The 11718-nt window shown below is 35.5% G+C and overlaps 1 protein-coding gene across 5 annotated transcripts in view; it reads right to left on the bottom strand.

Annotated features, from left to right (window-relative positions):
* The window catches only part of LOC115234630 (trinucleotide repeat-containing gene 6C protein-like), a 28680-nt gene that overhangs the window by 12543 nt on the left and 4419 nt on the right, over positions 1 to 11718 (bottom strand). The window contains exons 1-4 of one of the 5 annotated variants that reach the window (XM_029805836.1): positions 2601 to 3024; positions 1355 to 1404; positions 805 to 917; positions 1 to 167 (exon numbers count right to left, since the gene is read on the bottom strand). In XM_029805836.1, coding sequence (XP_029661696.1) covers positions 1 to 167; positions 805 to 873 — 236 coding nt within the window. In that variant the 5' untranslated portion in view covers positions 874 to 917; positions 1355 to 1404; positions 2601 to 3024. Of the gene's footprint in view, positions 168 to 804; positions 918 to 1354; positions 1405 to 2107; positions 2475 to 2600; positions 3025 to 11718 lie in introns of those variants that run through there. The other 4 variants (XM_029805838.1, XM_029805834.1, XM_029805837.1 and 1 more) reach the window with 4 other exon arrangements.

The raw sequence follows: 11718 nt of genomic DNA on the forward strand, positions 1-11718 counted from the left end.
AGGACGGTTGAAAAGTCATTGGCGGCGGTAGCTTCGGGATGGCTAATAGGTGCTGCCATCATGCTGCTGTTTGCTATCGATTCGATATCACAGTACCTAGTGTGCTCTGATCCTTCCCCTTCCCCCACCCCATCCAGACTGCTTTCCCCTAATACTACTACATCCCCCTATACAACATAAAAAAGGGACAAGTTTAAATATGTCTGTTCCAGGAAATGTTAGTGTACAAACTAAAATGTAGGATATAAATAAACAAATAATAAAATTGATGTGAAATTAAAATAATATTACATGTAAACATAAGAAAAAAATTCGATCTTTATAATTCTCAACAATTAGACGTGATATGTATATTTCTCAAGAATGGAAAAATAATTTATATGCAGTAGTTATAGATATTTTAAGAGGAAAAAAGTAATTTTAATATTTATAAATGTAAAATCATTAGACACTTGTCAAAAATTATGCAATTTATCGTAGATTGTGGTATATGTAATCTCAGCAAATAATATTTTATCTGAGACACATGTATTTATATATATAAAAGATTATAAAATCATCTCATTAACAGTATCTATCAATACTATTTTTATTAGGTTTATTCCAAATCAAAGTTTAGTTATATTTGCATATCGAGACAATAATTTATGCTGATATTATGAATTTGAAATTTTGATAACATTAATAATTCATTTCAAATTTATGCAAGTTTTTAAAATTGATGTATTTCAGTATGATCCTAAGTGATATAATATATAAAAGATGATTATCCTAAATGCCTACAATTTGCATGTAAATGCTTACCATGGAATTTTGTACGAAGGCATTTGTTTCTGTAGAAATCTCATGTGAACTAGAATTGTGTGGAAACATTGGGCTCAGTTCTTCTTTGGCAGGCAATGCATAGAAACCAAGATCTGTATCCAAAACATACGAGACACATATAAATATAATTTACAATAATATTTTTTCACGATTTAAATAATCAGACTCAGTACCATCAAATAAAAAGTTAATTAGCAATAAATAAATAAATAAATTATATGTATATATATATTCATAAGTATCAATAATGTTAAGCAAGTAAATGTAAGTAAAAGTAATGTTAAGTAAATTTTTCCTTTCCATAATAGTATACAAAAAATAAAATAATTAAAGTCTATACTAATGTAGTAGAACATATATAACTACAGTTTATCATTTAATTTTTTAGATTAATACATTTAATTTTCTAAATTAATACGTTTGATATCTGTAATTACTTTAGAACTACAAAGCTAAAAAATGAATGCTATTAATTGAAATACTAAGAAAATAGTCTTTATTTGCAAAACTGATTCAAGTAAATTAATACCTCGTAAACTAACGCTATCAGTGCGCTCCTAGCTCCATGCCAGTGGAGATCTGAAAAAATACAAAATATATCAAGATAATCGCGGAATATTTGCTAGAAAAATATATTCTACTTAAGTGATATCAATTTTTAATAACGTGCTTGCTTAATAAATCTTAAGATAAAATTTTCTCGGTAAAAATAGAGTTTATATATATAACTTAATACTACTTAATTACAATATTTTACATTCACTAAAACATTTCATATCCCTAAGAAAATTTGCTAAGAAATAATTTACTTTAAACTTGTCAAGTTTGTAAATAGAGCATTTGTATATATTGACAGTTATAAGAGAATAACAGATTAATGTTTAAATAAATACACACATACACACACACAAATATAATAATTTATTATAAAATAAAAAAGAATAAAACAAAGCGATCTCTATTAAATTAAATTAAAATATTAATTTGAAAAAAAAAACAAAAAAGAAATAAAAGAAATCTCTTTAATCTCGTTTTATCCCGTATGATTTTAAAAACATCACAATTTACACAGATTCACTCCATTCTCGTTTTTCCGTCTGCGACTCGCAGTTACTATCGATCGGAGCACCTTAAACGAAGCAAAACGAAGCGAAACGAAAAAGAAGAATGTAAAAGATCTCCGTTCAAGGTTAAATCCAAGCTCTCCATAACAGCTATAAAAATTATCGCTGGATATCGCAACAGGATGATCCTAAACCTAACCTAAACGACGTATAATTACCGGACGATTCTGCTTATTCGACGCCCGAAATACCGCTTGCTCAATTCATTCCGCTCTCCCGCGGAGCTCGCACGAGATATATATCCGTTTAATACGATCCGACGACAACGGGCGTGACGGAAAGGAACACTATACAACGACGTCCGATCGTTTGATAAGACGACATTATTTACGTACGCGAGCCGTCCTCGTAATATCGCCTCACGCTCCGAGCTCCGAGGCGCTCCGAGTTCTGGCACAAGCGAACAACACGGAGCAGCTAAACGTCACACCATGCGAGCAGCGCGCGACGCACTTCTTGGAGAAGGAACGGAGCTCGCAAGGTACGCGGCGTGAGCGACAGACAAAGATAAAGATATCGAGAAAGAGAGAGGGAGAGAGAAAGAGAAATGCCAGCACGGAAGACGCCGAGAGAGAGACAGAGAGACAGAGAGAGAGAGAGAGAGAGAGAGAAATAGAGACAAGAATATATTCGCCGAAAAAAAAAACGTACCTCGAACCGAGCGTCACACATCGGGTCACTCGGGACGATTAAAAGACAGCCGATGCTGGATCCTGCATACTCCCCCCTGCCCTCCCCCACTCCGCGAGACACATTCGCGAGCAAACGTCGGCAGCATCGGCGTAGCCGCGTAAATTTTCACGAGATGATTACACTTGAGAGGCAATGGTGGCGGCGGCGGCGGACGACGATAGCTGCGACGACGGCGACGGTAGTCGCGCAGGCAGAAGGACGAATGGGAAAAGGGAGAGAAAAGGGTCACCACGGGGAGTGCCGCGCGGGCGACCTATTGTCGTACCCGGGGGCGCGCGCGGTTTCGTTCGGATCGGTCGGACTTGCACACTCGTCTCCCGGGTAAACGAAGAACGGATCAGTCTGCACGAAGCTATTTCGCTAGAACGCACGGAATAGCGAAGCGTAGTCCGCTCGCTCGGCTGGCGAACGGCCGTTCCCGCGAGCGACCATCCTCCCCCCGCAACACACAGCACGAAGGCCGCGGCCCGCGCCCGCGACCGCGCGCGCGATCCGTGGCGATCAGCGGCGGTGCGGGGCGCGGGGCGAGGCGCGTTTGCATCTATGTCCCTCAACCGACCGTGCTAAGCCTCCGACGCGATGAATCCGACTTTTCGCTCAAATCCTCATCGTCGGTTCCGGTTCTCTCTAATTCATCTGCATTCTGAATTGTGTCGGGCGAAAAAGAAGACGCGTATATTAACTGTTCAAGTATCGAATGCTCGTTTACTTGTGAATAATTATATCCAAATATTATTTCTTGCGAAATGCTTCGATATTATACGATGGTACTATCGAAAACACTAACATCCGTTCGATATCTAATACGAAGCGAATTCAATCGATGCCCAAAGGAAAATAAGATGAATATTTTTCCACACAAAACGCTTAATCGAGAATGTCGAGATATATGTATTCAAAATTACGTAAATTACTATTTTGCACGCTCGCAGTTTTTGTTGCAATTATCTTTATTATAAAGTCTAAATTATAAAGTCCACACAGTCTCCGCGCTTTATCTTTCGTCATGCCGATCTTAATCTCTCTCTCTCTCTCTCTCTCTCTCTCTCTCTCTCTCCTCCTCTAATCTCGCATCTTCTCTCTTTCTTTTTTTCGTACCACTCTTCTCCCTCTCCTGCATCTCCCCATCTTTCTCTCTTATGTTTCTCTTTCTCTCTTTTTCTCTCCTGTCAATAGCAGAATTCTCTCATCGTATATCGTGCGCAACGGATGATCCGTTATGACGATGAACATCACAAGAATTTTGCGCGGGGGAAGGGGGAGAGAAGGGTCGCGTGTTTCATTCAAATTTAGCATTTACTGTCACCTGTTATTCCGCATCCGCGCGAACTACTGTATTATTTTTGCACGAGTTGTTGATTTAAACGGGAAGCTATTCGAGAATAATTTCCGGAACGCGTTACCGTTCTCTTACAATGTGCAACTAATCCGGACGGATCTTTCTTACGCGAAAATCTCGCATCTTCTCTCTTTCTTTTTTTCCTACCACTCTTCTCCCTCTCCTGCATCTCCCCATCTTTCTCTCTTATGTTTCTCTTTCTCTCTTTTTCTCTCCTGTCAATAGCAGAATTCTCTCATCGTATATCGTGCGCAACGGATGATCCGTTATGACGATGAACATCACAAGAATTTTGCGCGGGGGAAGGGGGAGAGAAGGGTCGCGTGTTTCATTCAAATTTAGCATTTACTGTCACCTGTTATTCCGCATCCGCGCGAACTACTGTATTATTTTTGCACGAGTTGTTGATTTAAACGGGAAGCTATTCGAGAATAATTTCCGGAACGCGTTACCGTTCTCTTACAATGTGCAACTAATCCGGACGGATCTTTCTTACGCGAACGTAGGACTGAAACCGCAAGATAAAACAAGCGAGCTCATCGTATAATCTTAAAAACGGAAATGTCCATCGCGCAAAGCGAAATATCTACGTGTTCCCTTAATATAAAAGCGTTGTCGAGAGAATGTTAATTAAATTTGTTACTTTCCTGGCATTTTAACAAATTTTTTCTAGAGTAATTATTTTTCAGATGTATCCTCTAGAACGTCTAATATTTTTCTAAACATATTTGATTACCCGTGATAAATTTTACATTTGGAAATATTGTATTTATAATAGACATCCAGTACTCGGCATAGAAATATCGTGAACATCGAAATTAGATAACAGAGATAATAGCTATTTGTATAGCATTTTTATTTCTTAGCGATATCTGTACGTCCATGATTACAAACAGTCAGAAGTAACATGGGAAATTTAAATAAACTAACAAGATTCATCTGTCAAATCTTGAAACATGAAAAATACTAAAAAACGTGAAAAGTACATTGTCAACACTACATTGTACCATTTTACACACATTGCCAGTTTCTACTATCTAATCTTATCATTTAAATCTCGCATAAATGACACACGCTGTCATGTATTTTTATCGAAACCAGAAAGGCATTCATGTATAAGCGGAGATATATTTTTGCAGGTACAAGATTATCGTATACGAAAAATTATATATAATAGTAAACGGGCAACATATTCTCGATTCTTTATTAGCTGCACTTGACTGTGAGATTGGCTTATATCGATTTAAAATGGCGGATCGTCCGCTTACGACTCTTGAGCATGTCTCTAGCGTATCGCAACGCGAAACGCCGCTATTCGACGCGACTTTGCCGCGCGCGCGCGCGCGCTCGCGCAAGTATGGGAGCATCATCTCATCTCGCGTGTGCGACTTGCAAGGCGAAACGCGCGTTTTCCACGCGCTTTTCCGCGCGTTTCTCCCTCTGCCGCTGTCACAGCGACGTACTACGTTGCATGCGCCGTGAGCGCGTATTTTGAATGTCCCGTACGCGAGTATCAAAAATTATTGATCCACTCGATGCCATTGCGCGTGTGTGCTGCGTATACGCGCGCGCGCGCAGGTGGTCATTGTGTGTGCTCGCAAGTCAGTGATTCTCAATCTGTCCTTATAGATCTCTGTCAGATCAGATCTTTTTTTACCAATCTAAATAGCAATCAAATAGCAATCTTCTTATCGCGTATACAACTTTCTAATTTTCACAATCATTATCTCGATATTTCGCGATATATTTCTTTCTTCAAACTAAATTAATCTAGTAATACTACGATGAAATAACATCGTAATTAGATATCTCAATTATCGCTCCGAGGGTGACATCCGATATTTCAACTTAAATTTCATATGGTACTTAGAAGAATGTTTGATAAGTAGTTTTTATTACGCGCTAATTTGAATTTCATTGAAATTGAAAGAAATTTGATAATTATATATTCTTCATAAAAATTTGATAGTTTTTCTCCAAACAAATCTCTTACACTTTTCAAAGAAAATAAAAATTTTCGCAGAGAACTTATTAAAGCGCTAGATTAAAATTAAGTTAGCTAACGTAAGTTTGAACAAACTTGAAATAATTTGGTTCCAAACATACCTATCACACAACTTATTTTAAAGATTTCTCTTTCCCCCTTTACCTCCCCTCCTCCAAGATCACGAATTACCGTAAGATGAAGAAAAATTTACGCAATATTACATTGAAATTTTTGAAACTGAAGAATCGCTCTCGAAATGAACAATTCGTATCACGATCGTTGCAGTATTGCGTCGTACTCGATGGAAAATCGCGAAACTGCAATTGAGAACCGCCGACGTATGCGCGAGTGCACATAGTGTGCATGTATATGCAAATACATGTGATGACGAGTACGCGCGCTGTTCTCTCGGGCGCACGTCTGCCCTTCTACTACGAGTCTCGCCGCTATTTTGAATACATCCTAAAGATAGTGTTAATAATGAAGTAATGTACTTTACTACCATCATTAATACTCTTCCGACTCAAATCAACAAACGAGACAAATTCGTGCGGATGTTCCATATTATTGCGATAAAAATAAACGATCGGAAAATATAAGAACCTTAATCTATTACTGTATTGCATCTAAACAATATTTTGCAATTCTCGATTTGTTATCCAATTTCACTGATCCGAGAATGCGTGATATAAATATAACGAGCGCTCGAATTAATGCTAACGTAACGCGAAGTAGTCTTTACGTGGTGCATTTTCAGCAGATATACAATATCAGCCAGCAAACATTTTTGCACAATACTGCATGAATGGCGATTTCCGTGAAAGGTCCCGAGTTCGCGAAGAAATTTGCTCGATCGCGAGAGAAATCTCGCTATTAAAGAACGATTAAAATAATATCATTTTGCCGAATAAGGTCGCTGTGTAATAAAAGTTCGCACCCTCCGTATAACGAAGGACGTGTCGATAAAAGAGGAAGACGCGATCGAGGAAAATTGATACTGTCCTTCCTCGTGGAAAAAAAAAATGCTTCTAGAAGGGTAAACAGTATAGTAGGTTAGCAAAGTATTTTTTATCGGGACACAAAGAAATATTATCGGCCTGGAAGAACTCATTAACCTTTGTTGTATAAAACTTCTTTCATAATATATTCTTAGAATATCTGTGCCATTGTGAAATCGTGTGTCATTAATTTTTAGGAAAATACATCTCGTGGATATCTCTTCCGAGATTGTCTTTTTATTTAATAGCTCTCTTTGGTATCTCTATCTCGTCTCTGTATATCTTTTTATACAATTCTTTTATAAAATACGAAATATTTATATTCGAATCACTTGTAAAAACATTTTCAAATATTGAGCCTTGAATTCGAACAGCGCGCTTTTAACTAGTATATATGACATAATCCACATATTATATATTTCAGAGGATTTTCTGTCCAGTGTTAAAATCGATACGCGTGATTTGCATAGAAAGCGCGTGCGATCCGTGATAAATTTTCGCGCAGTAAAACACAATTCACATATTGCAGTTAATTCACACAATGACGCTAATTGTGACCATACTGATTCGATTATATTAGTGTGTGGAAGGTCATCGGTGAATGCGTTCGCGGCAGATATAACAATTTTATCGGATCAGTGAACAATGTGATGTCTGTATCGAATCATCCCAAGCAAATAGTGGCACCTGATCGCAAACGAGATATCACACTTGTCGAATAAAATTGCCGACTAACGAAATAAAAATACATCAATGCTTTTATAACCCAATTAGGATATTGCACGGAAAGAACGTAATTAATAGCTTAAAACATATCAATCAGTAATCAAATTATTTGAACTAATTCATAAAATATGCATATTCTCTCTCTTTCTTTTTATACATCTATCTATCTTTTAATAGAACGATAAAAATATTTCATTAAAAAAGTAATCTCTATCCATACTCTATGTTTAATGCTAACAATAAATGCAATCATTTAAATGCTAAATGGATTATTTATTTCGCAGTAAAGATCGCGTGCGCAACTTTATCTCGAGTTTAGAATCAAATAACAACTTTTCACGTTAAATGTGGAACATGAATATAAATATAGAAATTTTGAGTTGCATTTTTATGCATCAAGTATGATAGAACTCCAGCATTTTTTCTGCCCGGATCCATTACAATTGTAAAAAATTTTATGTTCAATTGCTTTCTATTCTTGTTCTAAAATAAAATGACAAAGTAACGCATTAAGTAATATGTTATTCATTTTTTCTTATATAAAAGAAGGCAACTAATAAATTTTAATTAAAAAGGGAAAACGTGATGTAAAAGTGTGTGTGTGTTTATCGAATACGCTATGTATAAATTACACTATAATTATCTGTTATATCAGAATTTAACAATGCGCGACGACCACAGACTATGCATTATTATCAAAACATAACCCAACACATGATGATATTGATGATCTTGCACAAATCAACATTAATTGAGAGTAATCGAATTATTCGCAACATATCCTGTATATTATTATATCAACAGCAATCAACAACAGAATCGAAAACAGAAATAATGACAGAGAATCGTGATACTTGAATCACGGAAATATAACAGCTAATTGTAAGCTAAAGTTAATTAAAAGATTGGATTAAATTTAAAAGTTCTAATACGTGATCTTAATCTAATTTAAACAATCCTGTCTCTAATCTAATCTACATAAGCTCAACCGAAATAATCGCGAATAGAAAAATTTCACAGTCGTGTTGTCGTCGCATTTGAAACGGATTTCGTTTGCGAAACAAAGTTTTCGAGCCAACTTTCGTGAGCATCGTGGACGATCAATAAGAGACGCTTGGTGTCGACGAGAGCACCAACCGTGTGTTTCTCAACCGATAACGAAAGGTAAAACTGACGCCCCGATATTTTTTCTCCGCCATAAATACGATATAATACTATTTCAGATACACAGATTCACGGCAATAGAATATAGCTATTATCGCTGAAAATTAACATAATAATAGGCTATCAAAAATACAACTGCTACTTGTAATATACTATTTAACAGAAATTTAAAATAGATACTATATCAAATGCAAAAAGTGTGTAAAGATTTTGTAACAAGTAATAACCAATTCATTGCTCTTAGTTGTTGAAACAAATGCGATAACTTTGAAATAGCCTGTATATTAAAAGAAAAAAGAAAAAATAGATATGACTCTCTCCCTCTCTCTGTGTATGACATAATACTTATTATTTGTAAACTATCTATTAATATCTTCTATATGATATTTGAAAAAGTGTATATTAGCTACTTTTTATTTAATTTTTATTTAAAATCATTTTTATCTAAAAAAATAATATATTAAATAGAAAATAATTGATGTACTGGATGTTGATATTGTATATCGACATAAATATGTTACTGTTAAAGTAACTAAAAGATAGAGACGTAAAAGAATCAAATCTTATGCTTCATTGCAATCGGGCTGAATGTACATTTTGTGCTATTATCGCTAAACGATTATTCTTAACACGTTATGCTTAATGATTGTTCTTAATACATTCTTTTACCAGTGACAGTACATAATAAACGACGAGTTTAACGGGCGTCTCTACGAGAATACGCGTGCGTTACGTAATAGATTTATTTTTATTTTCGAGCGCTCTGAAATGACACACCGGAACGTCACGTTGATGTGCATATATATCTATACATGTATATTCGTATATTCTATACATGTACATTAAAGTGCATTAGGAAGCGTGATTGATAATACAGTGACATTTTCTATTAGATGCAACAATACCAGTGCTTGTAAATATAATTAGTAATTTAAATATTAATCATTTAGGTAAGTATCGATTCATTGATGTCAAAAGTTATTTGGCACCTTCAAATGTGAAAATATCACGCTATCAATGACATCAGTGTCGATTAATCTCTTCAATTATGGAATTTTAAAATTGAGTTAAAAGGCGATTTTTAACGAAATATCAAAAATATTTTAAAAAATAACAATTTGAATTCGTCATTGGTTATTTTCAAAAGCGCAATGATATTAACGTGCATACATTGAAAAATTAAAACAAAATTATCGAATATCTTTCTCATGCATCTTCCACGGATGCTTGAATTTAACAAGATGCATTTTGCAGTATCGATATCGTTTCTAATGGTACTTAGAAAAAAATTAAAGATTTTAAAAAAAATTTAAGAGAAAATAGAATTCTTTCCATAATTAATTGACAAAAAAATGATACACGTAACTATTATATGTATATCACAGAAACATTTGTCGAACAAAGAAAGTGTCATCTTCACTTAAGATTTCAAATATTTTCCCAATTACTCAATACTATCTTCCAAGTGTTAACTGTTAACATCTAACTAATACGAAAAGATCAGAGTGTCGGGTCAAAAAAAAAGGACGATATGGAAGAACAAATATCGAAAGCGCATCCCTAGATGCGCGCGACACACGCACGACGTATCATCACATCCCTCGATATTGCGCGCGCGCGCGCATCTCACACCCACGCAATTCACGCACACATGCAGCACCGATTGCGTCCATCGTACGCGCCCCGCTATACACACAGCGTTAGCTTGGCAACAAGCGGGCGACCGGTTGCGGGGCAAGGTCGGCCCTCCTTCCCAACTATTTTATCCCAGGCATATATTTATTACGAAACTCCTATATACATATATATTTGTATGTGTATATATTGTCACGGTGTACACGAAGGCGCGCGCGCGCGCGTGCTGAACCTGCTCGCGTAGAAAATTACGTTTCCGACACATTCGCCGTCGTCCGTCGTAAACCGTTGAAATCATCGTGGACATGATATTCCGACAAAATACATACGGAATAAATCCGTGATACACTCGAATCGTAAGTGAAATATTAATCGAAAAAAACCCCTCTAGGTACTAAAGAAAAAAAAATTACGCGATCCTCCCCCCAACACACACAACACACCCACCACCGAAGTCGCGCAGATTTCATAATATTTCTTTTTCGATGAGTTTCAAAATATGTTCTAAAAATCAAAATTCTTTTTAATTGTGAAATAAATATGAAAATGCGCGCGCGACGCGCATTCCTTTTCTTCTTTAAATATGTTTTTATCAAAAGAATTCACACGTCAAAATCAAATTAGATTGGTCGCTTCAATCGAAAATGCTACATGATCACCAAAAAGACGCACATTACCAATTTAATTAACCTCGCGAGCTATTAATATATCGGCAAGTAAACAAATAAATAAAATATAGATAACAAGAGTTAGCTTGCAGTTATTACATCCATATCATAATATCTGTTTTGATTTTTATAGCGATGTAATTCTATTTCCATATCTTTTCGACTTCATTTATTAATAACAAAAATCTTTATTAATTGTAAACCTATCGCAAGCTACTCTTGCTATTTATGTCTCATACTTGTAGATATCAATAATACCGTGTGATTTTCGTTGAATATAAGAATAGCACATTGTAATAAAAACAATTATCAACTTGTTGCACAAAAGAATTAATAAAAAAGTCAGTCTAAGGCAAGCTATATGTATATATATCATCGTATATAAATAACAGATTTTAATATTAATAGAGCCGCCGGTAAAAATCGCAGAAGATATGTGCATATTATTAAAACTAATCCGCATCGTTTCAATTGTAAAATTTCATTGACGCAGCGATACATACAAAAAAATTAATAAAATAATTAATATATATTATAATTAATATATATAATTATTAAT

This window comes from Formica exsecta, unplaced genomic scaffold (genome assembly GCF_003651465.1).
Source record: "Formica exsecta isolate Colony F162 unplaced genomic scaffold, ASM365146v1 scaffold201, whole genome shotgun sequence".
NCBI classification, from domain to species: Eukaryota; Metazoa; Arthropoda; class Insecta; order Hymenoptera; family Formicidae; genus Formica; species Formica exsecta.